Source organism: Andrographis paniculata, unplaced genomic scaffold (assembly GCF_009805555.1).
Source record: "Andrographis paniculata isolate CXL003 unplaced genomic scaffold, ASM980555v1 Contig12END, whole genome shotgun sequence".
NCBI classification, from domain to species: Eukaryota; Viridiplantae; Streptophyta; class Magnoliopsida; order Lamiales; family Acanthaceae; genus Andrographis; species Andrographis paniculata.
The window spans coordinates 4640084-4664078 of record NW_026137402.1 but is presented as its reverse complement, the minus strand read 5'-3'; the positions used below and the strand labels follow the sequence as shown (position 1 = coordinate 4664078).

At 29.6% G+C, this 23995-nt stretch overlaps 4 protein-coding genes across 4 annotated transcripts; 2 read left to right on the top strand and 2 right to left on the bottom strand.

Annotated features, from left to right (window-relative positions):
• Positions 1–1001: 1001 nt before the first annotated feature.
• Positions 1002–3098, bottom strand: LOC127253017 (jasmonate-induced oxygenase 4-like). Its single transcript, XM_051277418.1, has 2 exons — positions 2602–3098; positions 1002–1581 (listed from the first exon to the last, which is right to left on the bottom strand). Exons 1-2 carry the CDS (start codon positions 3096–3098, stop codon positions 1002–1004), a joined length of 1077 nt encoding a protein of 358 aa, XP_051133375.1.
• Positions 3099–7579: 4481 nt separating this feature from the next.
• On the top strand, positions 7580–9272 carry LOC127253009 (jasmonate-induced oxygenase 1-like). The gene is made up of 2 exons (XM_051277409.1): positions 7580–8094; positions 8699–9272. Exons 1-2 carry the CDS (start codon positions 7580–7582, stop codon positions 9270–9272), a joined length of 1089 nt encoding a protein of 362 aa, XP_051133366.1.
• Positions 9273–10582: 1310 nt separating this feature from the next.
• Positions 10583–14241, top strand: LOC127255593 (uncharacterized). Its single transcript, XM_051281208.1, has 6 exons — positions 10583–10959; positions 11290–11495; positions 12037–12316; positions 12721–12831; positions 13162–13409; positions 13908–14241. Exons 1-6 carry the CDS (start codon positions 10726–10728, stop codon positions 14014–14016), a joined length of 1188 nt encoding a protein of 395 aa, XP_051137165.1. The 5' UTR covers positions 10583–10725; the 3' UTR covers positions 14017–14241.
• A 947-nt stretch (positions 14242–15188) lies between these two features.
• Positions 15189–17247, bottom strand: LOC127251673 (thioredoxin domain-containing protein 9 homolog). The gene is made up of 4 exons (XM_051275483.1): positions 17106–17247; positions 16760–17035; positions 15615–15773; positions 15189–15523 (listed from the first exon to the last, which is right to left on the bottom strand). The coding sequence occupies exons 1-4, from the start codon at positions 17127–17129 to the stop codon at positions 15344–15346; spliced, it is 639 nt and encodes a 212-aa protein (XP_051131440.1). The 5' UTR covers positions 17130–17247; the 3' UTR covers positions 15189–15343.
• Positions 17248–23995: the final 6748 nt, after the last annotated feature.

Here is a 23995-nt window from a genome sequence, read left to right as displayed (position 1 = left end):
GTTTTAGGTTTGTCGGAATAGTAAAATTTTTAATCTGCTCCAGATTAAAAATAATAATAATAATAATAAACAATTTTGAAAGAAGATTAACAAAAATTAAACTAACATGAACATTATACTGATCTGTGTTAATTTGACCGGAAGTATGGGATCTTTCATATGCATGGACATCCTTTTAAGTCCTTCAGCCTCTTTTTATTCTTTAGAAGTCTAATTTGGCCTTTAGGTACTAACTTATTTATGCTTTCTAAGTTCTTGTTTTGGGTTTCACTTATTGGAATCTCAACTTTCTTTGTCTGTCACACTTTTGGACATATTTCAACAAACTAATTTTCTAAAACAATTTCCTATAACAAGCTCAACTAAAAAGAAATGACTTCTTCTCGCAAATTTAAGTTTTTTGGGCTATTTTTTAGATTTTTTGAATGTTGGAAGAGATTTTGTACGACGTACGTAATTCTTTCGAAATCGACTAAGTCAACATTTTTATCCATTTTATTTTAAAATTTATAAATTTAAATTATTTTAAAAGTTTTACTCTAAACTTAAATATATATATATAATTATAATTATTAAAAATATATATTAATTTATTATATTTACAAGTTTTTCTTGGAATCATTTCTTAAAATATTAAAAATTTGATTATTTATTATATTTTTGAATAATTGTAAAAAATATTTTGTTAAATTATAAATATCCATCGAATAATTTGAGAAAAAAAATGATGATAATGAATATGAGTTATAACATTATCACATTCAAAACAATAAAGTAAATATGACCTAGAATATGACCACGTTGAAAACAAGATCACAAATATCGATAAAATATGAATATGGTTGTATTCAGAACACACAGATGTGTGTATATATATATATATATATATTAATTTGAAGTCTTATTATACATTGAAATGAAAACCCTCGTAACAGCAGCAACCAAGAACAAGACATGATCCATAATTCATTCAGTGTGTCCTCATAAGTATTATTAACTAATCAATTCTTCTTCTGCAATACTTGCAATTCAGACTTCCCCTGAGCTCCCTTGATCATAATATACTTCTTGTAATCTTGAAAGGTTGTGGGCAAATACAAGGCTGGCCGATCTTCTGTCACGAGCTCATCTGCTGGTTTATTGACCACATCGTACTTAGGGTTAAAGAAAATGACAAGTGAGAACCTCTCTTGTAATGAATTCACAAATACTCTATGCTCCACGCTCTTGTAAATCGCATTCGATATAATTTCGAGCTTATCGCCTAAATTGACGATGAATGCGCCATTAATGGGGTTTATGGTGATCCATTTGTCGCCGCGCCGGACTTGTAGGCCTTTAACGTTGTAGTCGGGGATGAGGAAAGTGACCCCCCCGGGGTCGGAGTGGCGGGAGAGCCCGAATGTCAGGTCGGGTTGGGGGCATTTTGGGAAATAGTTTGCTTGCATGCTTGCGACTAATTCGTCGCCGCCGAAAGCGTCGGGAATGTACGACTCTTCTAGCCCCAAGTTTATTGAGAACATTTTCAGTATGGTTTGGCTCAGTTTGTATACTTGTTCAGAATACTCTACTATCAGTTCTCTGCAAATGAATCATATGGATTTAATATATTGATTTTTGTGGTAACTTATATAATTAGGTAATTGTTGAAAAGATAATTTGCAATCAAAATATTGCTACCTAAGGATAGACTACATGTAATAATTTGTAGGACCAAGATATTGATATGAATTAAATTTTATAAATTTATTAAAAAACACATGAGTTTGTCTTTTATTTTTAGACCATTTCAAAGAAAATAAAAAATCCTATCTTTCAATAAAAAATAAAAATGGTAGGATTTTCTCTCACAAAATAAGTGTTTCTTTGGGGGATTGGATTAGATTTCCACTATTCATTCCAATTTTTTCCTCAAAAACATCAAATCAAACACTTATTTTTCATTTTTTATATTATAGTAAAAATTAATTTTATAGTCAAAACATCACATCAACATCTATTTATATCACATCATACAAATATTCAAATTCAAAATTTTTACTATTCAAATCCCAACTCAAAATCCAAACCCCCAAACAAACACAAGTATTCACCTAAACAATATCACAAATTTTGAAAATACTTTAACAATTCTCAATAACTAACAATAAAAAATTTTAAAATTATAAAATATTATTTGTGTGGGGTATTTTGTAGATTTTTTACTATTTATTAAAAAAAATATATTTCATAAAAATTAAATCAAACAATTATTTTTTATTTTTTAAATTATACTAAAAAATTATTTTATATTTAAAATATATCACTGATATCCATTTATATAAATTCAAATTTACTATTCAAAATTCAAAACATAAACCTCCAAACAAACAAGCCCAATACAATCTACATATTGGAATATTTATTAAAAAATCAATCCACCACATCGCTAGTTCATGTCAGCTCTAACGGTATAATAATATTTTAGAAAAAAAAAAATTCAATTTAGATATTAACCTATTTATATACATGCTATATATAACAAATCAAAATGATAAAAATGCCACAGAATAAAATATTAGTAGGAACAACAATTAAAATAAAATAAAACAAATTAATTACCTTAAGGAAGGAGGCAAAGAGGGCCATTTCTCTTGATTTCGAGCTTTTTCAGGAAAACAATGAAGAAAGAAATAGTCACCCCAATCACTTGTCTGTTTCTTACTCACACCAACTCGGCTACCGTACCCTTCATTCGTGATCGGGTCCGGCGCATATTTGCGCTTCTCCTCGACCGATAGTTTGAAGAAATCGATCCATGTCTCCCTCATACGACTCATCAATTCACTATTCACTCCATGATTCACTAGTTGAAAAAAACCCCATTCCTTACAAGCCTTATCCAACATCGCCATCGCCTTTTCCTTCGTACTAGAATGCAATAATTCACTCATGTCAATAACCGGAATTTCTACTACAACATCAGCATCGCCTTTGAAATTCGGCCTTTCTGAGGGGGGCCTCACAAAGACCTCCGGGATCTTTTGTATGCCACTTTCGGACAAATGTTGGACCCCAAAGACAACCTTGGGCGAGGACAAGGATTCGCTCGTCGCCATTGATGATCGATTGAGGAGAAGAAGAAGGGAATAAGATGTGTAGAGAATGGGTTTTTTTTAGGGTATTTATAGAGCCAATTCGAGTAAGATTATGTATAAAGACCATCATAAAAATAAAATATATGTCGAATTATATATAACCTAAAATAGGGTTACAATTTTGAATTATGAATATTTCATTGCTAACTAATTTTAAACGTGGCTAATCTTATTGGTATTGATATTTATGTTACATTAATTTTGTATCATCATATTGAATCAGATGTAATTTTATATCATTTGTTATTGCAATTCCAAGTCATTGTGGTAACATGTCATATTCTACATGGTAATATTACTCTATTATTTGTTAATATAATTTTTTAAAAAAAAAAAAAATTAAAAATAGTCACCCTAATTTGCATAGTCAAATTTCATGATTAACATAACCATTTTATTATTATAATATTTACCATATGACTAATTATATGGTATGTTAATTAATTGATAAGAATGGTCACAATTAATATTACTCTAATCAAGCAATATTATTTGAATCCTGCCACAATATTGCCTTTTATTTTCTGGAGAAGGATTAATTGAATTTTCAAAATGGGATTAAGTATTAAAATGAAAAAAAATCAAAATTTGGGAACCAATTATGAAATTAAATTAATGACTATTATACATAAAATAAAACTCAATCTTATTCGACTCTTAATATTACTCAAATGAGCGAGAAAAAACAAATGAATAAATAAAATGAGAATAATGGCAATTTATATAAATTTATATATAAGAGCTGTTCACCTGGCCAGCATATTATTGTCGACACAATTTTAGATAATAATAAAAATTACAATATATACGCATATCCATATAATATAAATAATATGGAGTATATATTTTATTCTCCCACAAAAATTCAATAATTAACTATAAAATATTATTTTTTATATTATCGATATAATTTATCTTACTGCCCGTAAATGTTAACAAAAATAAACAAACAATGATATAATTAACGCATTGCAATAAATATATCCATCACATATTCAGCAACCCTTTTTAATATGACTAAGTTTTGAAGTATTTTCAATGACAGACCCTTAATTTATAACATTAAAGATGCGTTGGAAGTGCACCTTTCATCAGACAACTTCAGCATATTTTTGGATCGGCACAAAAATTAAGAATAATAAAATATTAGTACATTGAAAAGTAATCTTTTTCGTCCCATCACACTTGAAACTATTTTTATTTTTGTCTATCTCATAACAATCGATACATTTTTATTTTTGGTAAAAATTATTAATTCAAAATATATTTAACAAATATAAATCAATTACATTATATACAACATGACGTAGGACCCACTTAAAATCCCTTTATTTCTACCCCTCTCTTAAAAAAAATAAATATTTTTATCTATATTTAAAACTACACATCTTTTATAAAATTGATTTTATGTTAATTATAAATAAACAAAAATATTTTTTTATTTACTTGTATTATAGAAAATTTTATTCTCTACAAAATGATATCCATATTGCATATATTTTTTAATTGCTATATAGTTTTTAAATATTTAAACATATATTTTAATTTTTTAATCATATATATTAAATTTACTTTAAAAATATAAATATTATTAATTATAAAAAAAATAATATAATAATATCATAATTAATTATTATTAACTAATTAAACATCTCCGCCTTAAATACCGTGTCCCTAATCAAAGGATTCAAGTGTGGTGGGACGGATGAAGTATAAAGTAGATGGTGTTATTTATATAAATTTAAAATGAATAAAGAAAGAATATAAATGACATATAATAATGTCAGTGATAGTTATTGTAAATAAATATTAGATAAACGATAATAATTAAATATTGATATTTTTATTTTGTCATTTTATATAACATTTTTCTCTTGTTAAGCTAGGCATTGTCCTCAATGCTTCAAAGTCTCGGATAAGATCCTCTAATTGTCATAAGTTCTTGGTCATTGCCCAATTTGTCTCGAATTTGGATAGTCCATACCACTTAACCAAGTACTCTGTCAATGGTGGTTGATACTTGTCACAGATTACTACGTCATTCAAGATCTTTTCAGCCACCTTGCTGTATGACATTGGCATGCTTGGTGGGGCATTTGTCGACTCATTTCGATTTGGATCCTGGGTGTCGCTATAGTATGACTTTAGTAGGCTGATGTGGAATACGGGATCAAGTTAGGACAGTGTCTCGGGTAATTCTATTTTATACGCCAGCTCTCCAACTTTCTTCAATGTTGGGAATGGATTCTCGTATCTGTGCATCAAGCCTTTGTGCACTCTTCGAATACATTTGTGTTCATAAAACCAAGTCTTCCTCTCGGAATTCTCGAAATATTTGCTTATTTGGTCCGCCATCTCTTGGCATAGTGAAAGGTTAGAGGGTTCAATCCTTAGAACGCTCAGAGTCATTGTTTGAAAGTCAAGCACGATCTCAAACGGAATTTTCTCTGTACTCTCATTCTTCTACAAATTGAAACAAAATCATGCAACATCGAGCAATGCGGGATCAAACACTCCATAGACCATATTGGATCGAACACTACGTAGATTGTGCAAGTGAATGGATACCAAACGATTACTAGTAGTTATATTGTCTATTTGTAAATATTTTGTATCATAATGTTAAAAAATAAAAATAAAAATCCAATCATTAAAAGTGAATCTATAAAAATTAAAGTTTTTGTTATCCATAGTGTAATTCTTTCCTTTTTGCTTCACAATATGGACTACTTTCGTATTCTCTTTTTACGCTTGCATGCTTACCCGTACGTACATATCATATTACTTGTATTCTAATGACTTTCCGAATGGTAGAGTTTGGTTTCTCCTAATTGTTAGTATAGTTTAATTTTAATATATATAATATTTAGACATATATAAAAAGAAATTGAATAAACTAAAACTATACTAAATTTTTGTATAAGATGTGTTTGTTTAGGTATTGAATTTTGAATAATAAAAAAATTTATATTTGAAGTAAAAAAAAAAAAATAATAATAATAATAATAATCTACTAAAAAATACTCATCGATTTTAAACAATATTAAAATAAATATTACAATATGTAGTTGGTGTATTTTTAGTTTGTTATTTTACACGATTTTTAAAATATGGCATGTCAAAAATAAAATTATCTGATAACAAATAAATTGTGTTATTTTAAAATTTTTAAAAGTATGGGTGTATTATTTTTTGATAAGTTTAGAAAAAAAATTGATTTGAATTTAGTATGAAAATAATGTTTAATGAGATATTTTGTGACAAAAGCAGAGTTCAAATAGTAAAATTTGAGTAACTGCAAAGAAAGTAGTTTCCCATTTACATTGATGCATGTGTTGTTTATGGGTGTGTTTATTTTGTCAAAATTCATGGTAGGTTTACTATTTCGACATTACTGCGTGCGAAACCCAATCCATTCCAACAACTCCTTCAGTCTACCTACTAGGCCTATATAATATTTCTTTATTTTATATATATATATATATACATATATAAATTAGCTATATAAAATTTAGCAAGGTCTTGCAGCTTTGTAGTAAATTAATTATTTAATTATTTTAATAAAAATAAGTTAATAAAAAAATATACAATATATCATTTTATATAATACAAATAAAAATATATATAATTATTTATTTATAATTAATATAAATTAATATTCAAATCATATTATTATTAATTTAATAAACTTAATTTAGTACATATTTATATCATTATATTTATTACCTATCAAATTAATATACAACAATATCCCAAAACTCCAATCAAACTAATAAATCTAAAAAAATTCAAAAATTCAAACTCACCTTTTAAAATTCAAATAAAATTCAAATTCAAAATCAATTCTTTCAAACTTATTCAAAAGAAAGATACCATATATTTGTTCTTTCATCTTCTTATTATTTTTATATTAAAATATATATATATATATAATATATGTTTCAATAAAATTATATTATTTTTTCTAATAAAATGTACCGAAATTATTATTATTATAAACATTTTTACAATTCTTAATCATTTGCAAAAATAAAAATTCCAACATTCCAACCTATGTCATGAATTTATACAAGATTAATTGAATTATATTACAAAATTTTGAATTCACCCATAATCAACATGGTGCTTATTAAGATAGTAATGTAGTTAGGTATTGTGATAATTATATTGACAAAAAATCGATAATGTAATGGTAATCAGTCATATACACTTCATATAATTTCCATAACATTAAAATTATATTAATAACATACCGAATATGTTTGTAATTTAGATTATACAAAATCTCATAATAGTAACATCGAATTTGGCCAAGTTTTTTAACCAAAACTCTTTCATTACATGACTTAGATCTGTATTTCTTTCTTCCTATAAATACCCCACAAGACTCTTTCTTTCCCTTCATCGATAAATTCATCCTTTCTTCTCTCCTTCAATCAACAATGGCTACTGATTTGCAATCCGGCCCGCCCTTGGCCTGGCCCGAGCCCATTGTTCGGGTCCAACACTTGTCCGAAAGCGGACTCGAAAAGCTTCCCGAGCGCTACGTGAAGCCACTCTCCGATCGTCCGAATTTGGACAACATCGTTGTTGATGATGTCGAAATCCCCATCATCGATTTGAGTGGATTGTATTCGGACGATGTTGCAATACGGAAGAAGACGGCGTCGATGATTGACGACGCCTGCAAGAATTGGGGATTCTTTCAGGTCGTGAACCATGGTGTGAGCGAAGATATAATGAGGCGCGTGCGGGAAGTATGGCTCGGGTTTTTCAAATTGCCGTTGGAGGAGAAAGAGAAGTGCGCGAACGATACCATTACGTTCGAAGGATACGGGAGTCGTGTGGGTCTCCAAAAAGGACAAATCTTGGATTGGCGCGATTATTACAAGCTTCATTATCTTCCCGAAAGCATTCGAAACGATGCTAAATGGCCCACCCTCCCGCCTGCCTTCAGGTAATACATACTGAGAGTGCGTTTACTTTGAAAGATAAAAAGTCATATTGTTTAAGCATATAAAATAATGTCTTAATAATTTAAAATAATAAATATATCCACCATAATCACTCAAAGGATTTCCTGCGAATTTTTATAATATGGAATGATCAAATCATCCACTTTGGTATCTTATTGAAAAAAAAACATATGTTCTTCCATCGATCAAGAATTTCGATTTTCAAAAAGTATCATAGTCATCCAATAAGAAGAGTTTCTATTTTTTTTTTTTTTTTTCAAATGAACAATTTGAAAACATATTGATTATAACAACTGATTGCAGAGTTGATCATTAAGATCTTTCAATTCATAGATGTGGATCTCGGATCTATTTACAATATAATATTTATGTATATTCCTCGTTTATTTAATTAAATAATAGTATGTGATATAAAATTATGCAGATCTACTATTTTTTCAAATGAACAATTTGAAGACCTGTTGATTCTAACAATTGATTGCAGAGTTGATCATCCGGACCTTTCACCGACCTATATACAATATAATATTTATTTATATTCCTCGTTGATTTAATTAAATAATAGTGTATGACAAAATTATACAGATCCACAGTGATCGAGTATTTCCATCAAACAATGGAACTTGGCGATAAGTTAATGAAGATTTTCTCGACAAATCTTGGACTAAAAGAGTCGCGTATGCGTGAAGCCTTTGGCGGTAAAGATTTGGCGCTACATACGCAAGCCAATTATTACTCAAAATGTCCTGAGCCCGACCTGGCACTCGGGCTCTCTGCACATTCAGATCTGGGTGGAATCACTATGCTTATGCCCGATTATGATGTTCCGGGCCTACAAGTTCGTCGTGGGGACAAATGGATCACCATTAAGGCAATTCGCGGCGCCTACATAATCAACTTAGGGGATCAACTTCAAATTTTTTCGAATGGAATTTATCATAGCGGAGAACACCGAGTAATTGTGAACTCGAGCCATGAGAGGTTCTCATTGGCGGTTTTCAATAATCCGAACGACGATACCGTGGTCGAGCCGGCGGAGGAGCTCGTGACGCCGGATCGACCACAACGGTATTTTGCGAAGACATTTCGACAACATAAGATCATGGTTGCGACTAAGGAACCTTGTGGGAAGGGTCATATGAAGCTCATGGAGATATAATGAATTAATAATAAGAATAAGAATAAGAATAATAATGATGATGTTGATTATTATGATAATCATCTATTTTTATTTGTTTCTTATACGATGAATTTTCAATAAACATACTTATTATTATTGTACCTGTTTGAAATTTTAGTATCTTTTTGTACAATTTTAATGAGTCTTTTTGTATTCATTTCTAAGAGCAAACACAATGGTGGAGTTAAAAACAAGCTTCTATATTTCTTACTTGTTATGACTAATTTGTTTTAAGTTACATGTGTCCAAACCTTTAATTTTAAAATAGGTCTTGATCACAAAACATGTATATATGGTATATAATATATATGTTTATAAATTATTTTTGTAATTTATATTAAAATTGTTATTATATTTTAATTATGTAATATTTTTGTAATTAATAAAATTTTGCATTTTACAAATAACATCAATATTCAATATGTTTTATTAATTTGAATTTTAGAATATATAAACACAAATATTATGTGATTTTATTAAAAAAATTAATATTAAATAAATAATTTAATTATCGAACTAAATCAAAGTATTGACAAATAATAATATATTATTTACTTACAAAATAAAAAATATAATCTTAGAAAAAAAAAACAATATAAGCATATATATATATATATAGAAAAAAAAATGGGAATTATTATTTTTTTTTTGTGAATATAAACTAGAAAAGAGTATCTTTAGTGACGTAAAAAAATATATATATGAAAAAGATACAAAATAGTGAGTTTCCTCAAGTAAAGGTTAAGAACAATTTCCAATTATCCCAAAATATCAAAATGAAATTAAAGTGGACTGGTGTGAAATCATATGAAAATTTGAATTTGTCATAAAGTTTGAGCATATAATATAAGTTTAAAGAAACAAAAAAATTATAATGTAAGAATAGACGGTTGATGTGTTAAGACATCAAAGTTTGAACTTACAATTTCACTATCACATATTCATTTTCATACCATACTCTTGATGATTGGTTTTTTTTTTTTTTTTTTGGCTACAAAATGTGGAGAAAAAAATATTAATCCATGATCCCTAAACTCTCAATCAAATTGATCTTAAATTTTGAATAATTTCATTATTGATAATATAAAATATTTTAGGAATAGTTTAAAATTTCAAGTTTCAGTATAATCCAAATTCATTCATTTGCATAATTATCAGCAACATTCCAAGTCCCAAAAATTAGCCCAACAAGCAATTTGGCTAAGGATAGTTTGTGGCTCAAACGCACTGGCTGCGGTGGGTCACGTGACGTGCACGCTGAGCCAGTGGGCCCACTTGAGGTCCGACGTTTTTGACTCTACATGCGTTTTGCGTGGACCGGACCGGACCGGACCGGGCTGTGGCTGGAGTTCTTGCTTCATATTATCTGGAAAAAGGCAGGGCGGCTCATCGGAGACGGAACGCGCCGTCTCGAGGCGGTCATTCGTTGTGGATGGAGACCTTCGCCTCCTTCCTTTGCCGTTCTGCTTCTCCGCCGACGCCGCCGCTGCCTTCAGTCGGATCTTTGTCCAGTCGGCGGTTTTGGCCGTCTGTATCGCGTGCTGTTGCCGTACGGAGAAGTGATTGTGGGAAATCTCGATGTTTCAGTGCGAGGATTTTTGCTTGTTCTTCATCGTCGGTTTCTGTATGGGAATTTAGGGATGGCGACGAGAATTCGCGGTCCAAGGTTACGGTTTCTTTTTGCTGATGTAATTGTGATTCGATTTTGGATTTGGATTGGTGTTTGGATTATATCCGCTGGTTGATTGATTTCTGTTAATTCTGGATATATGCAAAGTAGGTTTACTCGTAAAGTGAAAGTACGAGCACGAGCTATTTCTTCTTGCTTTTTTTGATTATTTTTTTGGGAGAGGACGATCTTTTTCTTGTTGAATGTGTAAGATTTTCCAGTAAGATACGTAGTTAGATTGAAACATGCTAAAGAAAAAGAGCAATTATGGACAATATCACAAAATTTTTTGATAGAATGCATTGATCAAGTGTGTCTTTTCTTCAGAGATCAGCTCTGTTCAATCTAATACGTGATATAGAGCCCTTGGATGTGAGCCTTATTCAGAAAGATGTACCGGTTACCACTATAGATGCCATGAAGAGGACCATATCTGGCATGTTGGGTTTGCTTCCGTCTGACCACTTTCAAGTGATGATTGAAGCTTTGTGGGAATCACTTTCGAAGCTGTTGATTTCTTCAATGATGACAGGGTATACTTGCATTTTTCTCATTGCATTTTTTTTGCATAAAAGAAAAAGAAATAAATGTTTTCGGATATGGAGTATTGTATCACAGTGGCGCTTTCTGATTTGAAAAGTCCAGATTTTATGGTTTGTTAATCTCAAATTGTTATATTCACCCTTGTGAGATATATTGTCCAAGAAGTTGCTTGCTCATAAATTTCGTTTTATACCTTCATGCAATTATTTTAACAGATCAGACATTTATGTTCTTAAGATGGGGTCCAATCTCTATTTACACTCATGGAAAAACCATTTTGACACAATTGAGTTATTGTAGGGTAAATGGAAATGATGAGACAGTTTTCAAGTTGAGATCTGTGACTTCATCAGTAGAGTATTATTGGGCGCTTATGGATTTTCATAAAATTTATTATTTTTCGTTATTGTTGCAATTTCATGGGTACATCCTGTATCCTGAGTATTAATAAGCCAGAAGGTTGGCATATCGCATGGAGTTGTATGTTGAAGTTTTTACATGACAACTCTTTTTCGGTCTGTCTGTATGTAGGTACACGCTGCGAAATGCTGAATACAGGCTCAGTCTAGAGAAGAATCTTGAGATGAATGAAGGAGATGACTGTATGTTAAATATTGAAGATTCTAAGCTTGAAGCAGAAGAGGCTGATTTGAAAAACAAAGGAACAAGTAAAAATGATAAACAAGAACAAGAGCCAGCATCGGATCGAACAGGAGAAACAGCATTTGACATTCCTGATTTTGGTGAACTGCCTCCTGAAGCTCGTCAATACATTTTGAAATTGCATTCCCGTTTATCTTCAGTGAAAAAGGTGTGTTTAGGCATTTGGTGACAAGTAAGCTGTATCCCTTGATATTCCATCTTCCTACTTTTAATTGTGGTTTCCATTCCATATTGATTGTGTTTCTGTTGCCGGAAATTACTTTTATATATGTGGTTATCGGTAGAAGCCCTGATTAGCAGCATAATAGACTTTGAGCGATCTAAGTTACTTATTCCATGGCCATTGTATGTGTTGTATAGCAACTTTAACTAATCAGAAATGTATAGTAAAGCCTTAGGGTGTGTTTGTTTGAGAGTTTAGATTCTTGGTTTTGAAGCTTCTTACCTTTTGTCTATCCTGTTTGCTTTTGACAGTTGATTCTTAAGTTTATCCTTTATTGTCCAAATGTATTCCCGTTGTGATGTATTTGATTAATTTTCTTACAATCTCAGGAGCTCCATGAAATTACGAAGAAAAGTGCAGCACTTCAGATGCAGCAACAGTTTGTTGGGGAAGAAAAAAATGACTTGTTGGATTACTTAAGATCTTTGAAACCAGAGAAGGTAAATACTAAAAGGACAAAAAATCTCATATTTAAAATATGAAAGTATGCTTTCATTCTTCTAGGTCATAAAGTGTTGTGAGTTAAATAGTCTTGTTTTTAATATACTATAATGAAAATCAAAAGAAGTTAAATGCATTATTAAGCATTTCTTTTGCAAGAATGGTGTGTGTAGACTGTTGTGTGTCTATTTCGTTCAATGAGAAACAATATGAGTTTCATACAGTTGAACACTGGACAATTTCATGGTATTTTTTTTCCCCTATCATTCTGTTTTCTTCATTTGTGTATGTTTCACAGCCTGCATTTATTCATCTACTTTTGCAAACAGGTAGTTGAGCTCTCAGAACCAACATCTCCCGAATTGAAAAATACAATCCATTCAGTAGTACATGGCCTCTTAGCAACCCTTTCTCCCAAGATGCATTCAAAGGGTTGGGATTTAGGCGAAAATGGCACCATTGGAACCATTAACACTGGAACTGAAGGAGATTGTATTGATCTTGTTGAGAACACCTCTCTTCAGTTCCAGCCTCTTATTTCTCTGCCACGGGATTATCTTGCTCGCTTGCTCTTTTGGTAAGTCCAAATTGGTTCCCATATATGTTCATCTCGTTGAAAAACCTCTACTGTTGATGTACAAAATCGATGACATGCTTTCCCTGAACCTTTCGTATTAGCAAACCATCACAAGATGTCAGTGCAAATGTTTCATTTGCTACATGTGCATATAGTAAATTAGTAACTAATATTTTCTTTGGAGCCTTGTTATTTCAATGTGGTTAAATATGTATTGATCACTTTTCCGCCTTGATATGAGTTGGGATAGCATTGATGTTAATATGCTATCTTATGCATATATCATTAATTGTTGAAATTTTCCAACCCTTTTTATGTATCCTCCCTAATTTTACCAGGAGACTTAAGTGAATTTCTTTCCGGGACCAGTTTTTGCAGAACTGTCACTTAACAGGATGTACTGATGTTATTTGTACGCTACGTTTTCTGAAGTGCATTAGTAGAGGTTCTGTAAAATCATTTCGCCTCCTCACAATCTTCAATTTTGTCGGGATTTAGGTGCATGCTGTTGGGACATTACCTTAGAGGCTTGGAATACCGACTGGAACTGACTAAGCTTATGACTATACCGGAGAATGATGGCGAACAGCCTCATCCTGCTTGTTAGCCATTTCATTACCTTAGAGGTTTCATATGATTAAGGTATATGTTAGTTAGATCATACTGTTTTATTATTCTGTTAAATGATTTTTTCCTTTTTTTTTTTTGGTAATCATGTTGGGAATGCAACAGCTGGTAATTATTTTATTTAGTTGTACATTCCTCATATACATGTGTGTATGTATGTAAAGGTTACATATATATAAAGGGTTATTTACGTTTTGGATTTGTAGTTTTGGGTTTTGATTTAAATGATAGGTTAGATGTGATATTTTATAAGAGAAATTTGTTGTGTTTTATGCTAGGTATAAGTATAGAGAATTGTATAGGTAATATAAAAATAATGAGTGTAAGTTAAATATATATTTTTTATTTTTTTTTTAAAAATGTGTGGAGCATTTTGAGAAAAGAACACACCATATTTTTAGGAAAAATAAAATAAAATTGTATAGTACAAAGATTGAAACAAAAATTTAAGTGAACAAGGCCAAAACTTGTGCTTGGATTTGATTTTTTATTTTTTTTGTTTAGATGTTTGAATAGTAAAAAATTGAATTTAACTAGTTATTTGATGATATAAATAAATATTAATATGATATTTTGAATATATTTTTTTCAAAAAATATACAGTTTAATTAATAAAAATTGGAAAAAATTTGCTAAAGAAACCGACCTCTGCGATCAAATTCAAATGATAGTGTTTAAATATTTCAAATTATTTTACAGAAATGTAGTGAATGGAGATCAACAATTAGTGTCCCTTTGCAATCTTTGAATCACGAATTGTAATGCAAAGTTGAGGATTTCAAATAACTCATCCTTCATCGCTGCCACCAAACCAAAGTAAGCTTAAGGTTGTAGATGTAGGCAATTTGCCTGTGTTTGAAATTCACTCTGATTTCAAGAAGTATGGTTTTCTAATCTTATTTTTAGATAAATATTATGAACTTGTATGTCACTTTTGCTAGTCCTCGAAGCTTACTTTTAAAAAAAAAAAAAAAAAAAAAAAATGATCTTCATGAACATCTCCAAGCATGACTTATCATGAAGACTCCCCAAAGTGATTGAGTTATGGAATTTGAATTTTGAATTTAAGTTTATTAATAATAAATTTTCATTTAAATAATATTAGATGTGATGTTCTATGCAATCCAAATAGTAAAAAATTAAATAAAAATCTAAAGAAACACACCCTTTCTTCCCCTTAATAACAATATATAAAGGTCAAAAGCAATTCCATATGGTCTATGCTACAACAATAGCCATCACCAAAATGACCACAACCAAATACATATCTCGATATAGACCAAAAGGATAGTAATGGCAGCAATGACTTACTCAGAATCTGAAGAGTATGAAGTCGAGCCTTGTCGAACATTCCTACCTGGCGCTTTATGTTTGGCAAGGATTCGAGAAGATTCGCCTTCGTAGAAAATGACCTCTGCTTTGGCTAACCTCTCTTCCAATTCCTCCGTGCTGAAATCATCAGTCCCGCCTAGCTCATCAAACCCCACCTGATTTGCACAGACAAATCTTGGAATCAACAACGATTCTATCTCATAATTCACGAACTTTTCGATTACTAGCATAAGTGAATAAACTTACTACATAATCTTCCACTTTAGCATTCTTTACGAGAGCCAGTGTTGGGAGGACAACAATTTTGAGCTTTTCGCTTAAGTATAGACTTTTTTCGGCATTGAGCTTTACAAAGCGCGTCTCAATATGCTGCTTTGCTAATATTGCCATATGCTTATCCATGACCTGCAATGAATCTATTTCGCTGAAAATTGCTCGGCAAGGATATAACTAAGTTCATCTGTCGAGAAATATTTGAAGGAAAGAATATCGAACCCATACTAAAATATAAAACATCCGTTACACCTATGTAGAAAGCTTGCAAACTACAATGCATTGCAATCCTATCAATCAATCAAACAAATTTGATAAATTGTACTTAAAAGTCTTTTCACATCTTGAATTCTTCCTTCCATAAAGATGAATTCTTTCAATTTAAAAGAGGTTTAACATAAACAAAGAACACCCACTCCACATGCTATCAAATACCACCATAAAGAAATCATCTTGCATTCTTGCATAACTACAGAAATAAGAGTCTAGTAATGACAAGAATGGATTATAAGTAATGAATCGTCGAGGGGAAAAGATTTTACAAAACACAAAAGCATAAGTTGATTAAGTTCCTATTAGAAATCAGTAGCATAGGATGACCCATGATGCAATTATCAAGCATATAGAAATAATCGTGTATTGTGGGGGTTATATGATTGCTTTATCATCATCAGAAAGGTTCAATCCTCAGTTTTCCTATTCTCTCTACCATGAAATCATCAAATTTGAACCACATGAATCCCAGGTTTTTGTTTAAACCATGAATTGGAAGAATCTAATGAGAACTGCAAAGCAGCTTTCGGAAAACCCGAATTAATCAAAATTGAACTATTGAAGGCACTGAGTCGACAGGTTCAATCCACTCTTTTTCCTTTTCTCTCTACTATGAAACCACCCAGTAATCATCAAATTTGAATCCCAATTGTTGTTTAAACCATGAATTAAAGAATCTAATGAGAACTTCAGAGCAGCTTTCCGAGAACTCCATTTAATCCGAATTGAAGGATCTGAATTAACAGTTTGATAACCTATTTCCGAAAGTTAACTTACTGAAACGACGAGTAGAAGACTGATTTACCACAAAGGAATAGCTAGAAATTTCAAACCCTAGGCAATACCTTGCAAGGCCAATTCTCCCGATAAAAATGGCAGACGACGCGTTCGCTAGCCTTCACGACGGAGAAGAATTCCTTCTCGTTCGGGATCTCGGAGTACTCGCCGTGTCCAAGGGCGGTCCAACGGCTCCGTTTCTCCGCCATTTTCTTCATCTGCTGCAGCCTTCGCTCCCTCAGCACCTCAATATCGTCCAAATCCAGCCGATCCAAGGCCGCGATCTCATCGTCGATCTTATCCTCCACAGCCTTCGCGACCGTCAGCAACTGCTTCTCCAATATCTGCAACAAAGCATTCCCGATTACCCGACATAAAAACAATGTAAATTGCAAAAAAACACAAACCTATTACCTCTTGCACGTTTGCATTCTCCATAGCTGAATCGATCGGAATTCACCCAAAGTCCTCCGTTATCCGTATCGATTCAACGAGAAATTTTCGAAATCCCAAGCGAGATTCAGATGGATCGTCGGGGCGCAGGTTGAACAAAAATTACCCGAATCAGGAAGCCAAACATGGATTAATGATAATTTGGGCCCAATGATTATAATGGGCCGAAAGATAATTGGGCCTTCGTCGAACTTTTGGTGGGCTTTTAAAAGAGGAGATGTGAAGGACTGATGCTGTCACGGGGAAGAAGAAGAGAGCCGAGCCGAGCTGAGCCGCGTTCGTAGCCGAGCCGCGCTGAACTGAGTGCCTGAACTGAATGGTAGGATAAAAGTGAAATTTGGGCTTTGTTTAGATAGAAATTTTAGGAAGTTTTTGGAATTTTGAAATTTTGAAAAAGTAAAAAGTAAATATTTGATTTGATGTTTGTATTAGGATGTGATATTTTTTAAAAAATGAATAGTATCAAATGAGTAAAAATATATTGCATAAACAAATACTTCCTCAGTCTCAAAAGATTTGTATTGTTTTTTCATTTTCGTCCGTCTCAAAACAATTGTCTTGTTTCCTTATTTAGTAGTTGTGGTCCCCACTTTATAACAAAATTATTCCTACATTATTACTCTAACATACTCTTTAAAATCCTTCAAAAAGTAAAAGCATTTTAGTCATTAACATTCTACTTTATACCCACTCTCAATTAAATATTATTATTCCTTAATTCTCGTGCCAACTCTCAATAAGACACTTCTTTAGAGACGGATGGAGTATAATTTTATATTTAAATTAGCACTACTTAATTTTATTCTAACCAATAATTAAATAAAATTAATTAACTTATTTAACCATTTTATTGTAATTAAGGATGGAAATTGATTATCTGCATGGTAAACTTATAACTTAACAATACCCTAGCCGCAACTAATACTGCATACAACAAAATTTAATAATATACTAATTTTAAATTTTTTTATATATTTTAAACCATGCACGCTAATAAATATATTAAAAAAATAATTAATATAATTTTTGCTGATAAATCTATATTAAAAATAATTGGCTAATTATTGAACAACTAAAATATACTATTAGTCATTAAAAGAATGGTAAAAATAAAAAAGTTCTATATGAAAACAGGTAGAACAAAATTGAACACATTTTTCACAAATTTTTTTCTATTTTATCATTTTAAATACAATTTATAAAATCAGGTCAAACAAGAAGTAAAATTAAATTTGTTCCAAAAAAATAGATCAGAATTTTATCAACTAAAAAATTGTACAAAAGTAATCAAAGCAAAATAAAAAGAATTAAATAATATTGAAATTAAAGGTGTGTTATTTTACTATCTGATATCAAAATCAACCATGTTTACGTACTACGGTTTTTAATAAAAATATAATATTTTCTCACATAATATTATATTAAAATAATATTTAAAATAAAACTTAAATCTAACATTCAATTTCAAACCACAAATCTAAAACTCAAATCAAATTCCAATAAACAATTTGTAATATATACATTATTTTTGAAAAATAAAAATATATACTCCCTCCGTCCCATAACTACGTATCGGTTTGTTTTTTTAATGTAGATTTAGTATAGTATAAATAAAATAAAAAATGACTAAAATAACCTTATTAGTATTGTGTAATATAAAGGTAATGACATTTGTGTAATATATTATAAATTGTAAGGGTATTTGTAATGTTAAGTAAATAATACAATTACTAAAAAACGAAATAGATATTTTATTATATGATAGACAAAAAAATGAATAATTTGTTATGGGAGATATAAGTAATAGTATATTTTAAAATATATGGACCCCAGGTCATTTTTATTTATTTTTTTAAAAAACAAACAAATTCATAAAAATTCACAATATTTTAATTTGAAAAAAAAAATATGTTAGAAATAGAGAATGTTTCGATAATATAAAAAATAATACTATTTTAGGTTGAATAGTGACTCTTGTGAGATGATAAAATATATATATTGAAAATTGCGTGAAAAAAGAAAATTGAACAAACAAACCACACATTATTCAACCTCATATATGTTTACAGTATTAGACTACTTCATCATCATAATAATAATAATAATAAGGAATAATAGGTTTTTTTTTATAACTTTGAAATTTGTTGCCGCTATTCGAAAGTAAGTATTTAATAAATTATTGGCTAAACCTAAAAAGGAATAATAGTATTTTTAGTTCTACCTATGGTATTTATTGTCGCTTTTGTTCTATAATTTTTATAAATTATCGTATATAAATTGTCTTTTATCTAATATTTAATTGCTAAAAATTTAACTTACTTTTAACACTGAAATTTGCTACATGTGCTGATACTGTATTTTAAAAATTGGTATAAATGATCTACATCACAATTTTTAACACTAAATATTGATGTATATTTAATTTGGTATGTTTATTAATATAAATGTATATTTTAAAATTTAAAATTCAGGACAATTTGATATTATAAATTGTTAGCAAAATATAAAGTTATTTTTATACAAACTTTATTTAAATGATCGACATGATAATAAATATCGTACACAAAATAAAAAAAAATGCATGCATCAATAATAATAATAATAATAATAATAATAATAATAAAAGCAAAAAAGTAAGGAAAGAAGTTGATGTATGAATATGAATATATATGATGATGACTTTTGTGAATAGCGTGTGCATAACTCTTTCTTCCTTTTACTATACTTACATATATATATATATATATGTATGAATGCATGTGTGTTTCTTTTTTTAGGTCAAAAAGACGAAAAAGAGATGATCCAATCTTGTCTCCCATTTAAGTATGGCAATTCAGCCGTGTTTCGCCCCGGCCTCGGCCCTCGTATTAATCAGACCGATTCAAGTTTGAAATTCAATATTTGAAACTGTTATGAATTTTGATAATGCAAGTTTCGTCGAATCCAAAACGAATTATCAATTGAATCAAAAGTTTATACTGAACACATCTCCGTTTTCGCTTTTTATATTTATAGTTCTCATGTATTTATCTTTTAATTCATAATTTTTCATATAAATAAAAAAATATAATAACAAAACAAAGAGCACAATTAAAAAAATGTGAAAATACATCACATAACTTTTTATTTATTTATTATGTATTGGGAAAACTATAGTAATAAGTTAGGGTGTGTTGACTATGTCCGATAGAGACGTGATTATTGATCATATTGTTAAAAAGATCCATCACTATCAAATAATTGGATTAGTTTTAACTTACACACTAATATATTATTGAAGGTAAGAAATATAATTTTACACACACACAAAAAAAAAACAAAAACAAAAACAAAAACAAAAAATAATAAGAATAAAAAAACAAAAACAAAAAAAAAACAACTATATATTAACTTAAAATAATGTATATATATATATGTTTGGAGGATTGAGTCAACTCAACAATAGTAAAATATTATCCGCTTTGGGCTGAGTCCGCACGGATTTATTTTTGGATATCCTTCAAAATGCCTCGTACTAGTAGAGTTTAGTTGGGACTTATAAGGTGTGAAATTTTCATCACCATTTCCAATGTGGGACTCGGGTTTGGACTCCAACAATATATATAGAGCACATTATTATTCAATTCACAAATTTGTGTGTGTGTGTGTTTTTGTCTTAAATCGGTAGGAAAAAATTGAAATAAATAAATAAAGCATAAGAATAAAAAGACAAAAGCTCCATTTACTTAATTACGAGTCAAAGATCTCTTGTTCGAGAAGTAGATGTAGAACATGGTTCGCCTAAAGGTAAGTCTCTTCACAATTCCGATGTGAATATTGGACACATGTATTGCTACAGACAATTTAAGACAAAAAAATATTAATTGTGTTGTCTAATGGTACGTTTCTTAACCTCAAATTTTTCAAACTTTACTATTTGAATTATGCATTTTTCGAAAAAAATAAATTTTTTTATCTCACAAAATATCCCACCAAACATTATTTTAAAATCAAACTCAAACCAAAATTTTATCAAAGTTATCAAAAGAAACATAATTTTTGCTCAATTTCTTTGTCAAATAAGTGATAGTTAGAAATCGCATGCTTTTTATATTCATATCATATGCGATAATTGGGTGATTTTGATTGGATTCTACCTAATTTATATGCGAATTGTTTATTTGCTATGTGCAGAGGACAAATATTAAATTTGACATAATTGGCAATAAAATTAATTAAAGGCCCAAAAGCCCATCTACAAAATAATTAGGGCAAACATTAAATAAAAGGAGGGATCACACGTTTCAAAAGGGAGAGGACGGCTAGGGCAGAAAAGCATAAGAACAGGAGACTGACAGATTCATAGATCGGATCGCGCAGGAGCAAATCGACAGAGAACTTCATCTTTCTCTTTTGTTCTTTGTTATTTAATTATGGAGTAGATACTTTTTGTGGTTTGAGGGGTGATAATGTTTTAGTTCTTTTGTTTTGGAGATTTTTTATTTTCTTTATAAAAGTTCTTTTTTATTATCAATATTTGTCTAATTCTGATAATAGCGTTTGTGATTGTTAGATTGATTGAATATTTTGGTACCGATATTTAAATTAGTCTGATAATCTAAAGTCAATTCAAGTAGTATATCCGTAATTGTATTCGCACTTGAATAGGTGACAACCGGGTTGAATAGTTCATTCCCGGGGGTTAGACAATCAAATCTAATTGCTTATCTTAGGTAGTAATTATTTTGAATTGGGTTTTTCTAGATTGGAATGCGGTTAGACAATATTCTTATGGGCACACCTAAGTTTATTTGCTTAATTAGGGGTAGTTAACGGTCATACCTTAATTACCTACTGTAAGGAAAAATTGGTTGTCAGAACTTGTTGATAACTATAACCAATTTATTGATACTTTAATAAGAATTAATTTAATTGAATTAATGATACTCATAACTGCATCATGCCTTAAGTCAGGCATCCCCTTATAGTCAGTTCCCCTTTAATTTAATTGCTTTGTTATTTTATTTTAATTAGATAATAAAAGAAAAATCCCCCTTTATTTACTGTATTAGAACACGAAAGAGTGAATCATACAATCCCTGTGGAGACGATCCCTTCCCCTATGTTACATTAAATTGTGATCACGGAGTAAGTGAAATATTTGATTGACCGCGCGACAGGTCAATAAGCTATAAAGAAAAAAACTTATTTCGGTTAAAAAAAAACTCAATAGTAAGTTTTCAATCTGAATTTTACTCCCTTCGTCCACACACAAAGTAAATATTTACTTTTGACGCGGTATTTAAGGAATAATAGTATTTTAATTATAATGGGCAGTTAAATATAGTAAAATGACATTTTTGTCCTTTCTTTTTGGTGTAAAAGTAATGATGTGATGTAAAATAAGAGTATTTATGAAAAAGTGAAGTATTTAATAAAATATTTACTTTATAATTAGACTTCCCAAAATAGAAATATGTATAGTTTTTAGTTGGACGGGGGAGTATTATTTATTAATTTTTTAAAAAGTTGAAATACTTAATTTCTTTAATACACTAAAAAAAATATTTAATTCACGGTCAACTATTTATATTATATCAAACAAATATTTCAATCTATATTTTTATTATTCAAAATTACAAAATCAAATTCTAAAATTAATGAACAAACAATGCATGGGTGTGTTGTGAATGTAAAAGCATGGTAAAAAATAAAACACAAACAAAATATAAAAAATAAAAGATAGGTGTTCTTGTTTTACATGTTTGTTTGGTTTTTATTGGAGACTATAGTTTTAATTTAAAATTTTATTTAAATAATATTTTGATGTGATATTTTGTGAGAGTAAATATTGTATTTTCTCAGTCGCAATTGAAAATATCTTCTTTAATATTTTCGTCTGTCTCATTCAAAAGTATTATTTTTCTATTATAGCAAAAGTAATTACACATTAATGCTAAAACATTCTTAAATTTTACATAAACTATAAATATATCATTATACATACAATTAAGTTATACAAAAAGTACAATGAACAAAATAATCAAAATCTCTTACACACTTCATCTTATTAATAAAATAATATTATTTTTTAATTTACTAAAAAAAAGAGAAAAGTTAATGACTACGTTGGATCGTAACATAAAAAATATTTTTGTGTTTGAAATTAATACCAAATTAAGGGTTTGTTTCTTCAGGAGGATTTTGGGAAATTTGAGTTTGTGTTTAGTTTTTATTTGAATTTTGAGATGATTTTGAATTTTGATTGTTTCTTTTGGGTTTGGGTTTGGTTGGAGTTTGAGGAGTTTTGATGTGTATTGATTTGATAGATATGAATATAATAATATAAATTTATAGTAATTTGTATAATTTAATTATAAATTTATATTATATTTATATACCGTTTTTAAAATTTTTATTTATTTATATTATAAAAAAATTTATTCTCTACAAAATGCTATACTCCCTCCGTCCCGCAAAAAAGTTGTTATTGACTTTTTGTGTGTTGATCTTTGAATATTAATTATGATATCAATACGTAGTACAAATTAAGAAAAAAAATAAAAATATGTTTATTTGTCTCTTATAATACATATACAATGATATTTGTCGAGTAAATTATTTAAATATAAAGATATTTTAAATGTTAAGTACAATTACTCAAAAACTAAATTACAATATTCCTGTAGGAAGGAAGGAGTATATATTTTATATATTTTATTAAATTATAATTATTATAAATTTTTTTATATTTATAATTAAAAATATATATAAAAAAAGAAAGAGGACAGACTCAAAAACCCTCCCTCCAACCCAATTTTGGATCAGATAAACATATCCTAACTATTGATTTGAACTTTTATTTAAATAGT